This window comes from Tubulanus polymorphus, chromosome 8, assembly GCF_964204645.1.
Source record: "Tubulanus polymorphus chromosome 8, tnTubPoly1.2, whole genome shotgun sequence".
In the NCBI taxonomy this organism is placed as follows: domain Eukaryota; kingdom Metazoa; phylum Nemertea; class Palaeonemertea; order Tubulaniformes; family Tubulanidae; genus Tubulanus; species Tubulanus polymorphus.
The window spans coordinates 9,800,058-9,823,531 of record NC_134032.1 but is presented as its reverse complement, the minus strand read 5'-3'; the positions used below and the strand labels follow the sequence as shown (position 1 = coordinate 9,823,531).

General features: G+C 40.4%; 2 protein-coding genes across 3 annotated transcripts in view; one reads left to right on the top strand and one right to left on the bottom strand.

The window, feature by feature from the left end:
• Nucleotides 1-245: 245 nt before the first annotated feature.
• On the top strand, nt 246-15,074 carry LOC141909844 (platelet-activating factor acetylhydrolase 2, cytoplasmic-like). Its single transcript, XM_074800492.1, has 10 exons — nt 246-426; nt 690-984; nt 7,731-7,845; nt 8,264-8,429; nt 8,864-9,344; nt 9,802-9,915; nt 10,249-10,340; nt 11,005-11,175; nt 11,401-11,549; nt 11,994-15,074. The coding sequence occupies exons 2-10, from the start codon at nt 691-693 to the stop codon at nt 12,164-12,166; spliced, it is 1,755 nt and encodes a 584-aa protein (XP_074656593.1). The 5' UTR covers nt 246-426; nt 690; the 3' UTR covers nt 12,167-15,074.
• Nucleotides 15,075-16,478: 1,404 nt separating this feature from the next.
• LOC141909467 (angio-associated migratory cell protein-like) overlaps nt 16,479-23,474 on the bottom strand; it is a 40,070-nt gene continuing 33,074 nt past the window's right edge. The window contains exons 2-11 of one of the 2 annotated variants that reach the window (XM_074799857.1): nt 22,285-22,434; nt 21,863-22,006; nt 21,385-21,501; nt 20,647-20,786; nt 19,446-19,590; nt 19,282-19,368; nt 18,379-18,485; nt 17,745-17,912; nt 16,752-16,906; nt 16,479-16,667 (exon numbers count right to left, since the gene is read on the bottom strand). In XM_074799857.1, the coding sequence (XP_074655958.1) occupies nt 16,586-16,667; nt 16,752-16,906; nt 17,745-17,912; nt 18,379-18,485; nt 19,282-19,368; nt 19,446-19,590; nt 20,647-20,786; nt 21,385-21,501; nt 21,863-22,006; nt 22,285-22,378 (1,239 nt within the window). In that variant the 5' untranslated portion in view covers nt 22,379-22,434 and the 3' untranslated portion in view covers nt 16,479-16,585. Of the gene's footprint in view, nt 16,668-16,751; nt 16,907-17,744; nt 17,913-18,378; nt 18,486-19,281; nt 19,369-19,445; nt 19,591-20,646; nt 20,787-21,384; nt 21,502-21,862; nt 22,007-22,284; nt 22,496-23,474 lie in introns of those variants that run through there. The other variant, XM_074799856.1, reaches the window with a different exon arrangement.

The window sequence follows — 23,474 nt, the reverse complement described above, 5'->3', positions numbered from 1 at the left end:
AAATCAATTTTTTTGATGCATTTGCTAGTGGATAGATGGCGCTAGAGTCAGTAGAAAGCCTCATTAATGAAATAATGCGGTCAAATTAAGTAATTTATCATTGAGAGGATTGAGAATTTGAAAATATTTCGAATGCTTTCGAGGCTTGGCGTCAAATGAATAAATTATTGGTAAAATTTTGAACCGATATTTTTGAAGTCAAGGTCGCTATAGTTGACAACCTATTTGTTGCAAGATGGCGGCGCTTTCGGACATGTTGTGAATTACATGTCACGAGTAGTTGAAATATTCTTGTAGGCGGCGAGTGCAGTCATTGTCAGCGGATAGTTCTTCCTTAAGCGTTTGGATTACACTAACATAAGGATTTTGTTAAGTTGCTCGGGGTATTAGATTCACCTGAACTTTGGAATTAAGTTACAAGAAGAGGTAGGCTTTGCTTCTTCTCACACACTACTGTCACAACAAGTTCTTGTTCTTCTTCACTCGTCTTTTAGTGTTTTTTAGAGGGGTCCATAGGCCCTACACTACAAAATATTACTTGTGAAAGTTCTTGCAGAAAACTGGAAAACGTTGTTTAAAGTTACTTTGCTTAGCCTTAGGCTTAGGGCTTAATATTTTTGATATTAATTAGGCCTACTAGTATAAAAATCTTTGAAATTGCGTGCGATAAAGAATTTTTTCATTTTTAGGATGAAAGATTTCCGGAGACGCGGGGGTTCGTTTCGGGCTCCGCGTACCGTGAATCCAGGTGCCGCCGCGTCGCTGTTGTCGCGTCCGCGGCGTTTGAGCATCAATCTGCCCGTACTGCGGCGCCCACGGGTCGGTCTGCCGAACCTGTCGAAATTCCGCACGGAGAAATGTCGCCGGCACTTGCCCGAAGGCTCGGGTGCGTACACAGTCGGATGCATGGACGTGATGTCGGGCCCGTCGACGAGTGGAGTGTTCGTGCGTATGTTCTACCCGACGCAAACAACGAATGTAATCGTAAGTTTTCGAAATTTGGATTTTGGTTTGTGGGAATAACCACTTTCAAATGTGGTAAGGGGAAAATAAGATAAAAACCCACTAAAATTTTTTGCAAATTTTAGAAAATACTTTATTTTAAAATTGAGAATTTATTTTCATTAAAAGAACATGATGTTTCAATCTCACCCAAAGCCAAACAAACAATAGCCTAATTGTTATGGTTGTGGCGTAGGCTAGTTGCAAGTTTGCCTCTGACTGATCTCAAATTGATCGGCTCGGGTCAGATATAAGTCGAAATGCTGCACACTTGTGGCTTAACCTTAACATAGTCTTAAAATCTAAGCCTTTAGGCCCCCTCACACGAGCGCATTTTGCGTACGCATTGAGCGCAGAAATACAGCGCCCGCACACGAGTCAAAAACTGCGCTCAGCAAAGTGATGGCCTTATGCCTTATACCACCATATTTACTGCATATTTGCACCATTTACTCGCGACTTTTTATTGCCCTTGTCAAATCTATTTGAATATAAAGAAATTTTTCTGATTTTGATAGTAATCCCATATCATAAAGAAAGTGATATTCGTGTCATAAATCTTTCTTCTAATATGAAATCAATACACTAGCCGCTATCATCAGTTTTTGAGTAATTGCGCATGTGCATTGACGTCGAATGAAATGCAAATATCAAACATGATAGATATTTGGCGAACGACAAAATGCGCTCGAAAAGGCCCCCCGCGCACACGAGCCGAAAACTGCGCTGCGCCATTTGCGTACGCCGTTTTAGGCTCGTGTGCGGAGGCCTTAAGTCGCGTAGTACCCCGACCTCTGAATTTTGTTTACCAAACTGGAGAAAATGGGTTGGGGGTCACTGTTTCGGATTATCACATAGCCCGGACAAAATTTGAAACTCTTCTTCTCAAATTCATGTAATGGAATGACCCATCAATACTCTGATTGCGGAATTACTTGCTTCATAGATTAGGCCTATTTGTTGGTACCACAAGGTCTGAGGCAATTGGATTCTATCTACTCTTCATAGAAATCAAAATATTTTATAAGTTATAATAAGTTATTATCTATAAAGCCAGAAATGAAAGGCTTTTCGGTCACAAAGTTTTATCATTTTCACTGAAAATATGTAGGCCTAGGCCTATAAACAGCAATCCTATCGTAGTTTTCTCGTGAAATAGACCTATACGGGTAAAATTCCATGAAAGCTCGCGGTTATTTTTCAATCAACACGATACAATAGATCAGTATCGCATTCATTCGATATTTCGCAATTTTTACCACAAAAACGCATACAGGATTATTTACGGAGATTTCTATTCGCGCATACAGATTTAAAGGCTTAAAAGAACGGCGTATGCCTATAATGCTCGTATTCATATGTTTCATTTATAAATAATATAGTCGTTCCTGTGAACTCCATGGTTGAAATAAAATATATATCCAATAGAAAATCACTTGTATGGACTGTAATACAGCCTTTTATGCCGTATGCGCTTCGATTTGTATGCATACGAAGAGCGTTCAGCTCCAAGTTCTATATAGTTGACCTCTATAAATTTCAAGTTATGGGTGGGTGCTCTGACAACTAAATATTTACGTTCTTAAATACCAGTTTAGTTCGCGTGTCCTCGGATTTCCCGACCTAATTGCGTTATGATAAAAACCGAGGGCGTATCTAGGATTCTTACTCGGTGGTGGACCTGGAAATCGGAATGGGCACTTAATCTGAAAAGGGCAGATATGAGGGCTGCAAGAGAAACATCGGTGGGGGTTCTGGTGGCCCTCCCACAGAAAAATAATGATGAAAAGGCACTTTTCTGGTTCTTCTGAGGGCCCATTTGGATATATTTTTGGTCTTTTTAAAAATTCTCTTTACAAAAACCTTTTTTCAAACCTTTTTGGAGAACATAATGAAGAGGTAGGACCAGTCCACCTGGTCCACCCCTAAATCTGCCCTTTAAATGCATTGAGCTAGTTTTGAATCAAAACTTTTTTTTTGACTAGGCCTATATGAAAACCAATCCTAGCTTCTTTCGGTTCAAACAAATCTAATGTAGGTGCTATTGTAGTGCAAAGTGTAGACAATCACTTTTAGAGAGTGTACTGATGAAGTTAACTTTGTCAGGTGTTTTTTTTCTGGTAGTTCATTCTCAATAAAAAATATCTCAGAGGTGAAGTCTGCATCACGTGTGAAGTCTGATAAAAGAATGACAAAATGTCTGAAGAAGGGTATGTGGGGTCAGGGGTGGATCCAGGGCGACTTGCAAAAGTCCATCAAATTTTTTGAGGGCCCTTTTATATTTTCTCAACAAAGGTGCATTCAGCGTGGAAGTACACACATTATATTGCGTTTGTGGACATCAAGGTGCCCTTTTGGGATATGACGAGTTCTTCAAAAACTGACCCCTCAGTGCGGGAGTACACCTAATGTTGCCTTTCTGGGCATCAAAGTCCCTTGAAATTGACCTCTGGATATCCACCCGTGGGGGTTCAGCAGCAGATTGGGAAATTCACAACCCCTATAAAACTGTACCGACAGTTCGATTCATCGGGAACTCTAATCATTTCAGGCGTTCTCAGTTTTATAAATACTTCATCCCGATTTTATTGCATTATAGATCTGATGTACTCTGTTCTACCCCTAATAACAGTACTGTAGCACTGAATCAGTGAAATTCCGTATGCTGTGGGAAGTGCATATTTCTCGGTGTTTGTGTAGTATACAGCTGCAGCGTGATGTAATAGTAGAGAACTTCATTGAGCTTGAGCTGTGGTTCACTTCACCTTTTGAGCAAACCTGTACCGTGGTTTGACCCCCCCCCCCCCCCGGGTTTCGTCTGGCCTTATTCTCAATAACCGCGATCATCATCTTATCAGCTCGGCAGGCATAATCCTGGGAAAGCAGTCCAGGGGTATATTTTGACATCATTATAGGGCACCCTTGAGTTGTAAGGGGCTCAGGGTGAGGGCTGCTCTAAGGGGGGTTCTCCCTATAAGCTAAAAAGTAAAATTGATAGTTAAAAACAATTTCCGTATTGGAAATACAGCCCTCAAAATCTGTCGACCATATTTGAAAATACCGAAATTGAGGTTTATATTGGATGCCCCTGCTATCGCGCGGAGGATATCGGTAACTAACAACCTAACTATTTTGCGTTTAAAAAATCCGAGCTATCGAAATAATTCATTGTTCTTAACGCAAGAATTTCAGCTTATATCTAAAGCCTAAATAAACGAAGCATTTCCGCAATATTTTGAGTCATCGTTGGTTTCACCTTGCCACGTAATGTTCGAGAAACTATTTCTACGCGCAAGTACTACTACGATTACTGATAAAAGCGTGTATCTGTAGTCTGAGTGGGGGAGGTCGGAATCCGTCTGCTATTGAACCAATAACCCAGATAGCTATTTGGCGCAAGTAATAATTAATAATCATCGACGAAAATATGTAATCTGTCCGTGTAACTAGGCTATATAAGTATGCGTTCGCTCGGATTTGATTACGACCTCTCTTGTTGTCATGAAGTGATTTAGTCTTAAATCATCGCGCCCGTGTTTAGTCGTTTTTTTAGTGCGCGGGTCAGTCCAAATCCATATGGCAAAAAGTTGGGATGCTCGAAATTCGCTGAATATAGGCCTATACACCCCCCCCCCCCCACATCATTTGGTACAGCCTTTCGACTTTTGGGTGTCCCCTCAATAAATTTCGTCAATGTTAGCCTATGTATTGTAATTATGTACGCAATTTAATATTTATTGAGAAATGAATACACTATCAATTCGATATGATTGAATTAGTAATTTATTCATCAATAAGTACAAAATTTTTGATACCATGATTGTTGATTTTATATCACCGGTCCTACGTACATTATTGAAAGGACATCCCCGAGCCTAGAGAGGCTGTACCAAAAAGGAGCAATGCACAAGGTCGAATTTGTGCGATCATCCAAAGCATAACGAACATGGGCTCCGACGTGTTGATGCCGTTGGACTCGAGCGTCAACTGTTGTTTGACGATGTTCATGCGGTCGAAAGATCGTCTGGATTGGGCGAAATCATCGCACGTAGTTATACATAGCCTGGCGCAAATCCTTCTTTGGTATATTACTAAAAGATTACACCCCAGGGTGCTGTGAACCACGAGCATACCGCTATAGTGTGTCTACACTGTGGTGCGGTGTATTGTTATTGGTAGAGGTGCTGCCATCTTTCAATAGAGATAACAACTAATTACCGGTACTAATCACATCAATACACTGCAGTGTGATGTACTAGCAAAGTCTATCACCAATTTATACACGGCACTTTGGTGTAGATGCACTGAAAGGGTGAGCACAGTGCGGATTATTTTTTCGGTTCGCCCTATGTGGAAGCAAATATATCTGTGGGATACGTTTACAGCAATGTCATGGGTGTCCCCAGGATTATTAAAGTGGGTTAGAATATCTCTTTAAGAGGGCCATATCCACTGCGTTCTTCGAAACACTGCCGTTACGGGGCTTTTTGAATGAAACAAAAATATCTGCTAAATCTCGGGCTAGACGTTCGTGTACAAAGTTAGGAGCAGACTGCATGATTTTTGAGGTGAAAAAATATGTCAGATTATTTCAAAGACAAAACGATGCCTCCAAACTGCACCCCTGATAGCCACGGTGCATCTTCGCCCGTCAAGGGATTCGAACTCATTATGCTAAAGCTGATCTCCGAACCCCTTGACCTCACGAGTCGTTGGAGTCGTTACTAGTCGACCAGAATCCGGTCATACCAATCACAGCGCTTGTAACAAACAACATTAGGCTTCTGTTGGAATTCCCATTGAAGGGACCAATCAACGAACGTTTTACCGAACAAGTGTATTTCGCAAGTCGATAGATGACGTCATGCGCAACAGCACCAGTAATGAAATCACGCGTCGTGAGGCCAGTGTGCCGGGGAGCGATACTGGACCCCTGGCTAGCGAGGATGCCACAGTGAAAAGCCTATTATAAATTAAATATCTCATGTACATAGGCCTCATGTGTGCATGGATAAGACTGTAAACTGTGGGGCAGGGAGTGGGCAGGAGTGTGTAATAAATAGCATATAGGCCTATCGGCGTGTGAAATTTCGACCCCGGGCTTTGGAACTGGGTCCAGGCTCCTGTGTTTCACAGTTTTGTCGTTAAATTGCGTTCCTTTTCGTCTCCGGAGTCGAATCTAACTCAAACCGTGAAATACACAGAACCTTACTTGCGTCGGAATTTTATTCGCGTCGTTTCCAAGGTGTTCCCTTATGAAATTTTTAACAGCATTTTTTCGCGCGGTACTGGTCTGGCTTTCGGAATGTTTTTTCTCTATAGGCCTATTTATAATTCAATTCAGAACGGGTCACACGAGCATATTATGCAGCGTATATCAAAAACCTTTTGTTCGTTGCGTCGATACCTGCTGGGCGCGCATGCTCTAGTTTCTAAGAATTGTTATTCAATAGCCGTAAATGAATGTTTTTTTTTCTTTTCGATGCAAAAATATATTCTTTAAAGAATTGTCATAAATGGATTTTTCTAGTCCTGAGAACGTTGTTTAGCGCGAATGCTTTGAATACGTAAGATACGTTTTTTAAAGGTTCTATTGAAAGATTCCCTAATTGGAATTTTGCGTTTCGAATGCTGTGGCTTTGGTGACCGTAACCAGCAGTACTTTTTGGCGAAGGAACTCTGTAAAATGAGCTGAAATGTTAAAAACCCCTTCCTTTCAGTGTGGCGCCACCGACCTGGAAAATTCGGCGAATCAGAAAATTTAGAAAAATTCAGGGAATTTGACAAAATTTTGTTTGCAAAAAACACCCGGTAAACCTGGGAATTTCGATACTGACCGCGCATTTCGTTATCAATACATGATTAATAAAGAGTGAATACATTTAAACGTTCTAGACCAAGAAATTCGGGTCACGATTTACTCACTGAATTTTGTGTAATAATGTAGAATAATTAGGGAAACTCAGGGAATTTATACATTTTGTAATTTGTAAATGGAGGAAAGTGGCCACCATGATGTTGCTTTCCTGATGAGAAGATAGTCGCTTCCATAAATACCCTCATTACGTATCAAGATCATGATAATTTTTTTCTTACGTTTCGCGTGGAATCCTTCCACCCATTTTTTATTTAAAGAAAAAGTAACAGTTGTTTGAATTTATGTTGTGGGTTACTCTCAATGATATTCATCAAGCGTGGGAATATAGTCTCTACGACCCTTGTGACATCATCAAACTGTCATCATCAAAATAATAAAACAAGCTAGCGCGACATAGATCCCTGTGATATAGGCCTATATTGCCCAGGTATATATATATATATATATATATATATATATATATATATATATATATATATATATATATATATATATATATATATATTGCCCATTTATCATTATTATTACTTCTATTGTTACAACTCATTGCTACTATCATTACTATTATTATTATTATCATCCTTTAGTGTAATTATCAGTTCACGTGCATTTATTAATTTTTGATCACCGTCAAATGTCACTGTCATTTCATTTATAATCGTAATTGCTTGTAATGTCCTCTGGACCTTAGTATGTATTTATTTTGTATACCATTGACTTGTTCAATAAAATTAATTTGTACTAAAAAAAAAATGCCCAGGTAGACACTTGCTGAAAAGATGGCTGCCTCTTGTAATCCACCTATGATTTCATCAAATTTATTTGTTCGGTTTTTCGTTTACTTTCGTAGGAACGGCAGATGCAATGGCCGCTGTGGTTGCCGCGGAAACAATACATCGACGGGTACACGTATTTCAAAGAGGTGAACAAACGGATTTTCGGCAAAATATTCTCGATTGTCGGAGGTACGTAGCGTTAAACAGCGATTGAGATAAAATCTCATATCTCATCATCGACCGCAACCTTGAACCCAGGATCCAGTTCCACCAGTTGTGTGTGGGTTTGATTTGATTGAACCCAGTTCCCCAGTTGTGTGGGTCAAATTTGGCTCTGGAGGCCACTCGGTTTAGGTTGAGAGACTCATAACAGGTACAGGAATCAGTCTTATATCTCAGCCTACGCAACTGTGGAACTGGATCTAGTTAAGCCCAAACAAGTGTGGAACTGGATCCAGAGTCATACTTAACCTATACAACTGTAGAACTGGAACCATAGGCAAATTAAACCGTCACAACTGTAGACCTGAATCCACAGTCAAAGTAAACCCACACTACTGTGAAACTGGATCCGGAGTGTTTAATCTTGTTGTTTTATTTTGTGCAGGTGACGTGTATGTACCAGTTTTGTGGCAGGCTCCGCTGTTGGAATCGGATACGAAATGGCCGGTTGTGATCTTCACTCACGGAATCGGCGCCAATCGCACGACTTATACGACATTCTGCGTAGAAATGGCGAGTCAGGGTTTCATCGTGGCCGCTATGGAACACAGGTGCGCACACGCAACGATTGAGGACATTATGATAAATCTAATTAACCCTTTCAGTGCTGACTTATACCTGAAAAACATCCAAGACGTTATGATAAATCTAATTAACCCGTTCAGTGCTGACTAATTAATACCCGGAAGTGCTGGAGATAATTTGAAAATTTTCAAAAGTCCCACCCCAGTGCGTGAAATAACAGGCATATATTAGTGCATCTACACCGCCGCACGGTGTATTGGTAGTTACTAGTATTTAACTCTGTTTGACAGGTGCTGCTGCTATCTTTCATTAGAGATGAAACCTTATTATTATGAACATAAATACGCGGCCATGCGGTGTACTAGCAAAGCCCATCACTGATTTTTACACCGCACTGAAAGGATTGAAATCTTTGAGTTTGTCTTTTGAAATTTTGACGGTTTCTTTCTTTCTTTAATAGAGACGGCTCCGCATCGATGACCTACTGTCTGCAGACGATATCAATCAATAACCAGGACAATCATCAGCAGACGGAACAGCAGACAGAAGAGGATTCGGAACAGGAACAGGTGCCGCTGACGGAACAAGGTTCAGAACAGGAACCTGATCGGCAGACGGAACAGGTTCAGGAATCGGAACGGGAACAAGACCAACAAATGGAGCAGGATTCGGAGCGGGAAAAGGACTGGCAAACAGAACTCCAGGAACAGGAAACAGAGGAGGAGGAGATCGTTAGAATTTCTATCGGTGGCGACGACGATGACGGTGAAAATGACGGTAACGTTTTCGACGAAGCGGATGAAAATGAAGATGAAATATCGTCGCTGATGGCGTTGCCGATAAAGCAATTACCACTTCATCGCGATAATAGTTTTAAAGAGGAGTGGAGGCTGTATGAGAAATACCCGGTTCTGGATGACTTCGACGTGCGCAACAGACAGGTACTTTACAGTGCTGCCTCCTAGGGAGATGGATATAATGTACTGTGCTTCCCTTAGAGGAAAAATAGAAATACTATATACCGGTATACATAGCTGTCCCACTGGAGAAAAATTCATATAACGATAGTGGGAATACAGTGTTCTCCATAACAGGTTTTGGAGGGGCGGTCACCCTTTTCATTTTTACATCCACCCCTCAGCCATCCCTCATAAGATATCTGCTGCCAGAGGATTTCAATATTCCATCAATGCTGATAATTAGATTGAAAAATATATTGAGCTAGGCCTAATGTGTTAGATAGCTTAAATTTCTGCATTTTTGGTGGATCGAAAGCTTTGCTCCTTCAGTAGTCACAATGTCATACACTGAACAACAAACACAGGCCCTTTAAAATTCCAGCATGTGGAGAACGAGAGATTTCAACGAATTTTTAGCTGCTTTTTGTTGTGATTTTAGTTACACCAGCGAGTGGACGAAATTATTGGAATGTTGGATTTCCTAGAAGGTCTCGACTCCGGGAAAGAGGTCTGCAATATTCTAGGATTCCGCTATGATATGAGTCAATTCCAGGTAATCAATTTAGATTGCGGCTTTCATGTTAAAACTGGTTAAAACAAAAGTAAAGTTTGTCTATGGAATCAGCCCCATTTGATGAAAATAAAAGTGGTATATAAGGCTTGGCCTAAGATTAAAGTTTAAACTTATGTCAAGTCATTTGTTCTCAACAGGCTTTTAGTCAAAGCTAGTCTATAATACCAGCGTCAGGCTTAGATTAAAGGCTGGTCCTAGCCCATTTAGGCTGACAACCCTGGTTATCTTGAGGCTTGGTAGGCCTAGATGATACCGTATGTTTATTTTTGGTATCACCCGGACATATTTTAAAATCGTTGATTTCTTTCGTAGGGTATGATAGATACGGAAAAAGTATCGGTGATCGGACATTCATTTGGGGGCGTGACCAGTATCGCCACCTGTGCTAGAGATAAACGATTCAAGTAAGTGACAGTGACGGGGGGTGTTTTAGTTTATCATTAGAGATTTTCATGGGGATCATTTCGATTTTCGAATCTAGCGGCGGCAGGCAACGTAGATAATGTTAAATCTTTTTATGAATTTAAATCGTGAATTCTGACATTCACCTTGGGGGGTATTAGGAGCACCGGTGTCAATCCTTATAGAATGATTCCAAGAATAACTTTCTGTGAGCTCTTGGTGGTATAAATTGTAACCACTGGATATACATAGCCGATATTTTGTCATTCAGAGGGAAGCAGGGGGTTGAAATTGATATAGAGAGTTTTGTCCATCAGCTCTTAGCCGTTTGGAAGTCCTGGGAGAAAATGAGCACAATTTTAATGAATTTTTCCCCATTCTACTAATCGATGCTTGACCTTGTTTCTTGATAATGATGTCACTGGGAGAGACCTTCAGTGGCCGAGTTTAATGTATATAGAATAAACCTGCCACGTGCTAGTGAGTCATGGGGAAAACCTATTACCGTGTACATCATCAAAGTTGGACCTGCTTACTACGGTGATGGTGTTGTGCACCAAGATTTCATCTAATTGCAATATGCGCTCAGTAGATCCTACCCGGACCAATGGTCCTTTATTTCATCCGGAACGATTTCAAGCGATATTTTTTTCTTGTTTCACTCAGAGCTGCGGTTGCGTTGGACGCGTGGATGTTGCCGCTCGACGACCGCAGTTGCCGCGAATGCGACACGCCGATATTGTTCATGAACTCGCAGACATTCCAGTGGAAGGACAACATCAAAGCAATGTACGCCATGAAATCCGACCGAACCGACCGCAAAATGGTGACACTCAAGTAAGATCGAATATGAGATTAATTCCGAGTGTTAAATAATGCCTGTAGAACGTTGTAAACATGTTAATATATTTGGCCAGTTGTACTTCAGTGCATCTGCACTGCAGTGCGGTGTATCAGTGATGAAATTTGCTAATGCACTGTAGCATTACATAATGATTGTCACTTATATCAATTATCCACTGAATAAGAATTCTCAAGGACGCTTTTCCATTTTCTCACTAGGGGTACCTGTCACCAGGCGCAGACGGATTTTCAATTTCTGGTCAAACCGATTATCGGCAAACTGATGCAAGTTCGTTACTCGCTATCTCCACAACAGTGTATCTCATTGTCGGCGAACGGCTCGCTAGGATTCATCAGCAAACATTTAGGTCAGTTTCACACCGACTATCGCTGCGCCCATTACCAATGACTCTTGATTCCCAGAACCCAAAATCTATAACTTTCCATTACGTTTGACTGTAAAGCAGGTGGCATCTGACCTGGAAAACTCAGGGAATCCGAAAAGTTTAGTAAAACTCTGGGACTTACAAAATTTTCCTGAAAACCTGGTTTTCCCCCGACTATTCCGACATGCACATTGCTTTCCCTGACTCGATCTGCTAAGAATCCAATCGATTAACACAGTCAACTAACTTTTCCCGGAGTTTTAGCTTTTTTACAAAATTTCCTGACTTCATTCCGACTTCTTTAAGGAAAAGAACATTCCCTGACTTTTCCCCGATTTCCAGGTTCAAGTGGCCACCCTGTGTCTCATTTGCGGAACAAATATCTATGAATTTCACGAAATCTTTCTTTTTTTCTCGTTTCGCCAGGAATCGAACGCGAGTCCTACCACGACGACATCGTCGACGGTCAACACTCGTCGGTGATCCGCGACACCAACCTCGACATACAGGACGAAATGCTTCCCGACGTGCGCTACCCGAAGAATCAGATTTTCTCGCTGACGTTCCTGTGCGCGTTGTCGTCGGCGACCGAATCGTAAAACGAACATTTTTGGACTTTTCGCATAAGAAAAAAAAGACATTTTTTCACGACTTTCGCCCCGTGTCTTTCAAGAAGAGAAAAAATATTTCCGATATTCCACATATTTATGTACCGGTACGTTGTAAATCTGATTAGAAATTTTGAATTCGAAGAAAAACATTTTTTTAAATTTCGCATAAGAAAATTTCGATTTTCCGCAAAATTTGAATTTGGTATGAATATTTTTAAGAAAATGTTAGAATTCAGGGAAGGGGAAATTGTATCATAACGAAAACTACATTTTCAGGGATTTTTTTTTGCAATGCTAAGGAATCGAATCTCAAAACACATGAAAAATTCTTATTTTCAAGGACTGATTCCAAATTGAACAAAAAGAAAATCTGCGGGAAATTGTTACGAAAAATATGATTTTGTTCAAAATTAAGTGAAAAACTAGGGGAATTATTTTGTTCGTTGTACTCTGTGGGACCCAGTTTGGCAGTGTGAGTAATGATTCGAGTTGTTTAAAGATTTATAGATAGATTTGTTTTTTCGATTGTTTCAATGCATTGTAAGAATTTTAACGCTGCGGTGCTGGGTCGGGTAATGCAGGAAAAGCATATCTGTGATGCTGTGAAGCGGTTTCTTATGAAACCCGGGTTCAAAATGGCGGACTTAGATTTAGCGCTTGGCTTTTATGTAGTGTGTGTTTAAAAATGTGATTTATTATAGGGGCTCTGCGAAAGCAGAGGGCGTGACGTAGTTGATACCTTACTGCACACTAGTGCACCTGGTGGATCCTCATTTGCCACAGGTGGAATACTCTGTTGCCGCACTAGTTGATGTATGTCTTACTGCACACTAGCACGCCTAGTGGATCCTCACTTGCCACTACTGGAATCCTCTGTTGCCGCAGTATCTGATATCGTACTGCATGCCAGTGCCCTGGTGGCTCCTAATGTACTGCTAATGGAATGCTCTATTGCCGCAGTAGTGGATATGCTACAGTACATTAACAGACTTGGTTGATCATCCTCACTTGCCACGAGTGGACTCCTCTATTGTTACTGTAGTCGATGTCCTACTAGCACACCTGGTGGATCCTCACTTGCCACGTCAAGTGAATCCTCTATTGCCACAGTAGTTGATGTCCTACTGCACACTAGCACACCTGGTAGATCCTCACTTGCCACAAGTAGAATCCTCTATTGTCACAGTAGTTGAAGTCCTACTGCACAATGACACACCCAGTGGATCCTCACTTGCCACAAGTAGAATCCTCTATTGCCACAGTAGTTTATGTCCTACTGCACACTAGCACACCTGGTGGATCCTCACTTGCCACAAGGGAAATTCTCTATTGTCGCAAAAGTTGATGTCCTACTGCATACTAGCCCACCTGGTAGATCCTCACTTGGCACTAGTCTGTCGTACAGGAAGGTCGTCTGTCAAATCGCTGTAAATATTTCGTTAAGCAAAATATAATGCAATCTTTCTTTCACGAATAGATCTCAACACCTTCCTTTTCTAAAAACCAGACAGCCGTACATAATCTTCCTTAAGAAAAAATCATACCTACGATAGAAAAATGCTGCTGCTCGCTAAAAATACTTAATTATACAAATAGGCATCCTTGCTCGCAAGGGTTCGATTTCCTCTCGCCAACACAAACCCTGGCTGCAGACCCTTCATTGGTCTATTACACCGTCCAAGCTTTCTTGGGTAGACAAGTTGCAATACAAGTCCAATGTAGCGTCTGTGGCCAGGGTTTGTGCATTGGCGCGAGCTTCCTCGGCGGGAGGCAATCAAACCCTGGCAAGTGAGGATGACAAATAAGGTATTCAGCTTAAATTCGCTTTTTGCTTGAAAATCTATTTCGTTCTTGAACGAAAGCCAGCGGAGAGATGTGTTCCGCAGTTTTGTATTGGTCGTCGCTGCTTGTATGCAATTCGATTCAACGTCGATTTATTAACGTTAGTCGAACAAAGTCTGCGCTTATGCGCCAAATAAAAATCAAGAGTCGGCTGAATTCATGAAGAAGGTTTTCAAGTGTGTACGTAAAAAGGTCGTACAAATTGAACTGTTTTCATGAAATAAGACCCCGTGCTGAATTTTTGAGAAGAAAGTGAAGTCTTCCAGTAAGATTTGTAGATATCGCTACTTTTGGAAATATTTTAAAGACTTTTGCTAATGTCCAACCGTTAAGTACGAGAAAATTGTGGTAGTTTTAGAGAATTGTTCATACACAATCAAGTTAATCTATGCACGATGGTTGCAGTTCCGCAGTTCCAAGTTCGAATTCGGCTACCATTGAATTAATTGAAATGAACAACGCTGCGGAATTGGATCCCATCCTCAGATGCTAGGGTAGACTTTTTGTACGGTATTTAAACGCTTGCAATATTAGAAAACAGCTATATTTTGTAAAGTATTTTTTTTTAAATCCCCCTATGACATCATCAGCTTTTCCCTAAAGACACTTCTAAAACAATGGCCCCCTTGAAGAATTCCCATACAACAACATGAGTTCCTATAGGGCACAAAAAGGTTGGTTGCTTTATAATCCCCCTATGATATCATCAGATTCTTCCGGGTAGGAAAGATGGCTGCCTCTATAAATCTACCAATAGCATTATCAAATTGCTTATATAACATAACCTTCCAGAAAAGATGCTTGTCCCCGTAAATCCCCTATGGCGTCATCAAAATATCCTATTGGGTTGTGACTGCCTTTATGAATCCCCCTATGACATCATCAAATTACTCTTATAGACACTTCAAGAAAATATGGCCTCAAACAATCAATCCTTTTCCCTACTGAGAGTATTGGTCACTAGCTCTGTATGACAGTACTGTAATTCAGTATTTGAAGGGCAGAAAGAATTTGCTTAAAATATTTTTCCATGTGACCTTTTGATAGTAAATATATATATATATATATATATATATATATATATATATATATATATATATATATATGTAACTGCTGCATGAGATACACTGGTACTGTGTTGAATGCATCTGTTTTCAGGAGCATTATTCTTACAAATCAGGTGCGTTTCACTTGAAACTTAGCTTCAAATATTATTTTGTACGGTATATTCCAATTGGGGGGGGGGGGGGGCGGGCGTAGGCTGCCTGGGCAAGGCTTGGGTTAGGTACGGGTGAAACAACGGCTTTTTATACGGGACAGGGGGAGGAAAATATCCGATTGTGAAACTTAGCGACAGTCTGGTTACTGGAATCGTTTGAAATGAGAACTTTGATGAGATGGGCCTATACTGTAGATTTCATTTTTTAAATTGGTTAAGCTATGTCTACACTTGCTTCTTGGACCCAGGTCATGCGTCTCCACTACACTAGAAACACGGGTTCAATGCAGAGTGTACTGTAAAACCGTGTTTAAGAAACCCTTCTTGAAAAAGAAAAGTTTTCCCCAGGTTCACATGCGACTATGCATTTTTGCTTGTGTAGACGGTTAACCTGCGTTGAACGCGTTTGAGCTCCACAATTGACCTTGAACTTGAACTATGGATGTGGATTCAGTTCAACCGAAGCCGAGTTAAGTGTAGACTTGCTACTGCAACTCGCTGTGAACCCAGGTTTTCGTCGAACCCGCGTACATGGAAACCCGGGTTCAACGAGCTAGTGTACACGTAGCTTTAGTGTTTCGACTTTATGCCTGTGAATCAAAACTAGATTTACCCCAGGTCTTTAAGTTTTGAGTATGGATGAGTACGTTATATGAAATATCGATCTTGATGATTGCTTTTGTATTTTTCTACTCCAAAAATCACTATGCCGTATCTGTTCGTATAAAATCATGCTATTACTGCGTAAATATTGTTAGTAACTAAATAATGTTAGTTTTATTTTGAAAAAATGTTGAATTGAGATGTTATTATTGTTATTATTATTATTATAATTATGAAATGAGAAAAAACTGATGTCTTTGTAATGAATAATGCTATAATTGCAAATTTGAATACATGATATTTTGAAAATTATGTATAAAAATTTTTCTTCTCGATTTTGAATTCGGGACAGATTTGCTTCATCGATAGGTTTCTCTATAGGCCTAAAGTTCTTCGGTCCAGTTATTCTGAATTCGGACTTACATCCGACGGTGCGCTGAAATCTTTAATTTAAGATTGCTCTCTACTCGTCTAAATGCAGGCATCACTTTTCTCCCTGGTAGGCCTACCATCTCCTAGAACAATCTGCAGCCTAGAACTACCCTATTGAGACTACTATGTGTAGCCTCGTTTGAACTGGAATCCTTGATTCATTCTTAATTAGCATTAATCCGAAAAGCTATTCTTTTTTCTCATATAAAAATCCATTTATTTTTCGCCCGGTAAAACAACAATCGCTAATATCACTATAAACAAAATAAATCTAAATTTCTATATTTTTCGCGATATTTTTATGATTATCGTCAGGCATTGCTAGGCTCCTTCTGTCGCCGGAATACTTTCGCCGTTCCATCCCCGGATGCAGTGACTAGACTTTTGTTATCTCTGAAAAAAAAAAAACGAGAAAAAAATTCCCGATTTTTGAATTCCTGGTGCGTGAAAAATGATCGCGGCAAATGATTTTTATACCTCGTAAAATCGAAGTCCAATATTTCCGTCGTGTGTCCTAACCACTGGAATTCCCGTTTTCCGTTTCGGGCGTCCCATAAATTAACGGCGCCGTCAAGCGTACAACTACAGATATACGGGGCCGATGGGTCCCAGCGTAGTTTTACGATACCGGCCTGAAAATTAAAATTTCTCGATTAGTTCGAGCGGTTAAGCGCAAAGTCGATTAACCCTTTCACTCCCAGACAATTGTACACGCTTTGTACCAGATGGCGTTAGCTTATTTTTGATGACGCATGTACCGGTATGTGTAACGCCTATACAGCTGGATATGAACTATAATGAACACGGACAGGTTTCTGCTAATCAATAAACACCTATGTACTGCGTGAAACACCTATGTACTGCGTTGTAGTAGTCTGCTGTCCTGTACTAGTTCACTTTTTCAGGTCATATACAGCCTACCGAAATATCGGTCGCAATGGTAGTGAACAGGTTAAGTGAAGATTACAATAGAACCTGGGTAAGGATCGTAAAGATAGCAGGTAGCGGTTTTAGCATTTTGAAGAAATCAATTTTCACATGGTCCCTACATATCGGTCATTCCTGGATATAAGAAGTTTTAAAGGACAAAATATCAAATTTCGAGGAAGCGCCTGCATCACTTTCATATCCCAATTACTGTACACTCCCCCTAAATCGGTACTGCTGATCTCACTAAACCATTAATTCTGGGTAATAATTGATACACTATCTTATACGGGCCAAATTTGGTTTGAAAAAAATCTTGGTGCTAATCGCCTAATTTGGTTTAAAAAAATTCTTAGTGCCAACTACCGATTTAGGTTTAGTCCAATGTACAAGTAGGCTACAAACTAGACTTTCTACAAACTAATTGCCCATTTCTCCTAGATTGAAAAATTTTTGGGCATTTTGAGTAAGGCGCAAATCTACTGTATCGTATTTCCATAGTTCTAGCAATTTCATAATACGTTTTATTAGCTTTTAACTTACGTCGTGGTTGCACGTGAGACGAGGCGTCTGCGACGAGAGATCCCAGATCGTAACGACCCCGGCGAGTGTCCCGGTCGCCAGGTACGGATGAGTCGATGAAAATACGACCGACTCGACGGAATCTTCCTCCGGCGGTTTATTCGACAGACAACTCACTGAGAATAACTCCTTTAAAACGAAAATAGAAAATCGTCAATTATTCGAGGGAGATGGAGGAATAGAAGGGAGAGGGAGAGGAGAGGGAGAAAATGGGAGAGCAGAGGGACTGGATTCTAGGCTAATTGCCCCCTAGGACAATTGGGCAATTGTTCGGAGATAATTCCCCAGGGGTAGTTTTCCTGATACCCAAGGACAGAGAGGACAAAAGTGATAGTGTTGGAGTGGGTGAGAGGGAGATGGAGATAGGTAGAGAAGGAAAGAAAGAGAGGGAAATGAAGATACAGCAAGACAGAAGAGAAAGGAGAGATAATAGAGTCGAGGGAAAGAGTAGGGATGAAAGAAGAGATAACAAGGGGGAGCTGGGAGGAGGGAGACTGGCAAGAAAGCTTAAGTGAGAGAGGAGGGCAGGAAAGGAAGACACGAAGAGAGAGATGAGTCAGGGGGAGGGAATGAGGAAAAGGAGTGAGAGATGCACCTTTTTAGAATGAATACTGATGACTTTAGTTTGAACGTCCGTTGATCCGGTGGCGAGTATTGAACCATCTTTATTACAATCGATACACGTTACCGACTCGCTGTGAACTGAAAACGCGAAACAAAATTCAAATATTCATCTCAATCAATCGATGAAAATCCTTATAACTTCGGTTTAAGTCAGTAAACATGACGAAAACAGATTGGACTTCGAAGGTTCACTAGATTTTATCAAAAGTACAAGCTTTCGATTCCTAGTGTTTATTATCACCTTCATCAGGTAAAGGGATCATTCATTTATTACGTACGGATGAAATTTGAATTTTTCAACCCCCCTCCCCCTCTGTACGCAAAATCGGCCATCTTATACATCAAGCATTACAGTACGCAATTGAACTTACCCCTCCTCCTCCCCTAATGCGTACGTAATAAATGAATGACCCCAAATGATTTATTTACCGATGAAGCAACTACAGTGGAACCTCGTTATAACGAACTCAGATCCAAGCATTCATTGGATATAATAAATAAAGAATTTTGTCCCAAGTGAGAGTATTTGATAAATTTCATACTGGATATAATGAACTATCAGTTATAACGAACAGATTTTCTCTGGTCCTGTGAAGTTTACTGTAACGAGGTCCGCTGTATACACTAGTTGAGTTGACTGATTTGACACCAGGTTAACGCGGCTCCACCACAATTCTCCTGATAAAGCTACTATGCACTAGTAGCAAAAGCTTGTACTTGCAATGAAATCTAGTTAATCTATACAAAGTACTATAAACCTTCGTGTTGATAAAGTTATAACATTTCGATCTACGATCATTGACCGATCAAAATCTTCCAAATATCACAAAAATCTTCTTCAAAATAGGACTCTTTCGGAAAATGAAGTTGTTACCTTTTTTCATCGTTAAAATCGACGCGGCCGTTTTCAGATCCCACACGCGCAAACTACCGTTCTCGTAACCAACGGCGACGTGCTTGCCTATAATAAAAACGATTTCAAAAGTTTTCAAAAGTCGCGAAATCACGAATAGCCGCGTAACACCGTACGTCACTTACCGTCGGGTAAAACGACGCCGCACGTACAGGCGCAGCCCGGTCCCGAAAACGTCCGACATTCACCGCTCGGCACCTTCCACATCCAGACGTCGCCGTCGCAGCTACCGGCGATCAGTACGTCGGCAGACGGATGCCATTTCATCCACTAAAACAAGGATGAAAATTTGTAGTGTTAAATTATGGCAACCATTGTTGATGATGATGATGATGATGACTCATTAGGCTAAAAAAAATTGATACCTTGTTTCTCTGCTCTGCTGAGCTTAAATGTTGACCCGGCCAGCCGCCTGTCTACCCTATACATTACTTTTTTTAAAATCGTGATCAATTTTACCATAACAGACCCGGCTGCTAAAGAAATGAACTGTTTATCAATTTTATCATATTTTACAAAAATGACCCGGCCGCTGCGGAGAAACAAGGTATCATTTTTGTTTAGCCTTATCATGTTTTTTTATAACAATTCACAGACATTTAGAGCGAGAGGAAGAGAGAGGCACGTGGGGACAGACCGGGCTACCTGATATTTCTAATAATGTGGTAATTTTCACAAAATTTGAGTGAAATAAGTACAATTTTCACGATGACATCAAAAATAGTAGTTTAATTCAAAATGAACTTGTAGAAGTTAATCTGATTTTTTCTGTGCGTTTTATATATTTTTGGGAGCAGTTGAGTTCTTAAAATTATTAGAAAATACTCTACTGGAATAGCCTAAGTTAGCTTTATGGGGACAGGGCTAAAAAGGATAAATGGAGGAATAGGGGAGGGACAAAATGGGGAGGGAGGAGAGGGCAGAGCAAGATAGGACAACTAAAATATTTCAATAGCGGTGGAGCGGTGTGGCCGAGCGGTTAGAGCGTTCGGTTCTGGGAAGCCAGGTCGTGGGTTCGAACCCCGTACATTGCTGTAGTGTCCTCGGGCAAGAGACTTATCCTCATTGCCTCTCTCTACCCAGGAGTAAATGGGTACCTGGCCTGATAGATGACTCCTGAGCGTTTGTTAGCAGCTCGGTGTTACTTCTCCCCAGGGAGAGATGACTGATACATGTTAGAGTATAACATATATTGGCCGGGGTAATAATATCGAAAAATGTAAAGCGCTCTGAGCAGCCTGGCTGGATTTAGCGCTATATAAGACATATTACTATTATTATTATTATTTTTATGAAAAAGGTCTGACAATAGCAAAATTCCCATACCTCCATGTCGCCGCATTCTAGAGAACATTTCAATTCTTTCCCGGCCATCGACCAGACTTTAACATTTCCAGCCATGTCGCCAGTCGCCAGGTATTTCCCCGTGTGACTGAAACCGCAAGCGACGACCGAGTCTTCATGACCTACGTATGTACGGGCAAAAAATTAAAATCATTCCGAATCTGATTAGGGTTGGGTTGGATTTAAAGACATTTGAGTACGTAGGTATCTTAATTTTCAAAGTCGAAACTAAATTCTTGCAATTTAAAAATCCTTTTTGATTTAGATTAACACCACCTAAATAATTTGGGGGCAATTGTCCTCTGATACCTAGGCTAAGAAATGGATACCTCGTTTCTCCCGGTCGGCCGCCTATCTACCGCGTATCTACCATGAAATTACTATTTTCAACGATTATGATTAAGCTAATCATAACAGACCCAGCAGCTATAGAAATGATCTGATTACGAATTTTATTGTAGTTTACAAAAGTGACCCGGCCGATTAGAAGAAACAAGGTATCAATTCTTTAGCCTTATCTGGTTTTAAATTACGAGTCCCATGAATTTAACCCCTGAGAATCCCTGAGTATAGGACGACTCATTCGAAGCTGTCAAAGTTCGAGTATTTAGATTTATCTTAACTTCTTGAAATCAATCATCTTTTGAGATTTCAGCATTACATGAATTTGAGCCCCAAACAGTATGGCTGCCGATTTAGGTATAATCTCGTGTATTTTACCTTCTGTTTCGAAGTGATGTTCTCCGTTGTCGAGACTCCACACGTAAGCTTTGTCATCCTCGCCCCCGGTTACCACGAATTCACAATTAGGACTCGAAGCAACGCAAAACACCGAACCTAAAAATATAGCCATCAAAGGAAAGATATGACAATTCCTGTAGATGGCGGACTCGATAAATCCCCCTCTGACATCATCAAATAATCCCTCATTAGATAATTCCAGTTAAGATGACTACCTCCGTAAATTCCCCCTATGACATCATCAAATAATCCCCTAGACACTTCCCGAAATGATGACTGCCTCCATAAATCCTCCTATGATGTCATCGAATAATCCATTTTAGACACTTCCCAAAAGATGACTGCCTCCATGTATCCCTCTATGATGTCATTGAATAATCCATTTTAGACACTTCCTGAAAAGGTGACTGCCTCCATAGATCTCTCAATGACATCATCATATTACCAAATTACGTACCTTTATGTTTTGAGAATGTAACTTTCGAATCGTCCCTTTCTGGTTCAGCGGTGGCGCCCTCTTCCTCTCTGCCGGGTTCTAGGTCATCACCGTCTTCATAATGTTCAAAATCCATCTCGTTCAAATCATTCAATAATTGCTCTTCTATAATAAAAACAAAAAGAATCATGTAATGATTTACTACTGCATTTTTGAAAATTCATTTATATTAAACTTGATAGATTGAATATGGTGCACTTCCCTAGCTAGCTCTAGAACCTCCTTTTCATAAAAATGGTTGATGCAATAAATACCAGCATGATGTCATTGATTTGACTAATTAGAGGACTAAGAATTAGATTTTTTGAAGTAAAAAATTATGCAGAATAAAGTTTCGTGATTTGAATTTGATTCACGTTTTTTTCGCTTTAAATCGATTTTACCTCGATTTCCATCGATATTTTCATCCAGTTCTATAATTTCAACGATGTCTCCCGGGTCGATCTTCATATCGTCGTCTCCGATTGGGTCTGACATTTTTTCCGAAACGCAAAAATCGTGTTTTGATTAAAATAAATTTCGCTGTTTTCAACCATATATATATGAGCCATCCACGTTCCCGTCTCGACCCGTTACTGTCTCGACCCGTTCCCGTCTCGACCCTACCGTACAATAGCGCCACCACAGTCGATTATTTGAACTAAAACACTACGGCGCGTATCGGATTCGTTTTTCGCATGTGAACCTACCAACAATTTTAAAAAATCAAATTAGATTTTTGAAAACTTTCATTGAAAAGATCGAATGATGGAAACGGTATAAGCTTAAGTGCAGATCCGCACCTCCCCGCGTAAACGGTTCAATCAATTACATTTAATATCAACACGTATTTCAGATTAAAAATTCAGCAATTCAGTGGTTTGCCATTGGTTAATTTTTAGATATCTTCACTAGAAAGATTTTAGCCTGGATTCTGTCATTCAGCAGATTGCGTCAATCACGAGAGGTGTGGATCTGCACTTACCAAGAAAACGCCTCCAATGTCAACAGAAGTAAAAATTCAAGATGCGAAGTAAGCAATTTCCCGTCGAGATTTCCTCCCAGAAATAATATATATTTACTGGTAAAGCTAAACTAGTTTCAAATATAATCTTGAATGAATTACACGAGTGTAATTATTTTGGTTTCTAAAAAATAAAATCAACTTTCTTTAAATCTCTCAAACCGTTTTTTTCAAAAAACGACCCGGCCCGGGGCATTTTGTTTGGGGCATGTTTATTGCCATTAATCAATTCGAATTCATCAAATTTATGAAGAAAATTAATGTCTGAATTTTGCAAAAAAAATAAAGATGATTGTTAAATTCATGACGCGTTATCTTTCTCTACAGATCCCGTGGGTCTTTCTCCATGGACCCTATGTTCCTGTCTCGACCCTTCAAAACCTGTCTCTAGTCTCTACACAGTCCCGTGGACACTATGTTCCTGTCTCGACCCTTCAAACCTGTCTCTACTCTCTACACAGTCCCGTGGACACTATGTTCCCGTCTCGACCCTTCAAATCTGTCTCTAGTCTCTACACAGTCCCGTAGACACCATGTTCCCGTTTCGACCCTTCACACCTGTCTCTACTC

Bases quoted from the DNA above. Each gene is read 5' to 3' on its own strand.
- LOC141909844 (XM_074800492.1), top strand. From the start codon at position 691: ATGAAAGATTTCCGGAGACGCGGGGGTTCGTTTCGGGCTCCGCGTACC. The intron at 9,345-9,801 runs GTACTTTACAGT...TTGTGATTTTAG, and splicing joins TCGACGTGCGCAACAGACAG to TTACACCAGCGAGTGGACGA. The intron at 11,176-11,400 runs GTAAGATCGAAT...TTTTCTCACTAG, and splicing joins CGCAAAATGGTGACACTCAA to GGGTACCTGTCACCAGGCGC.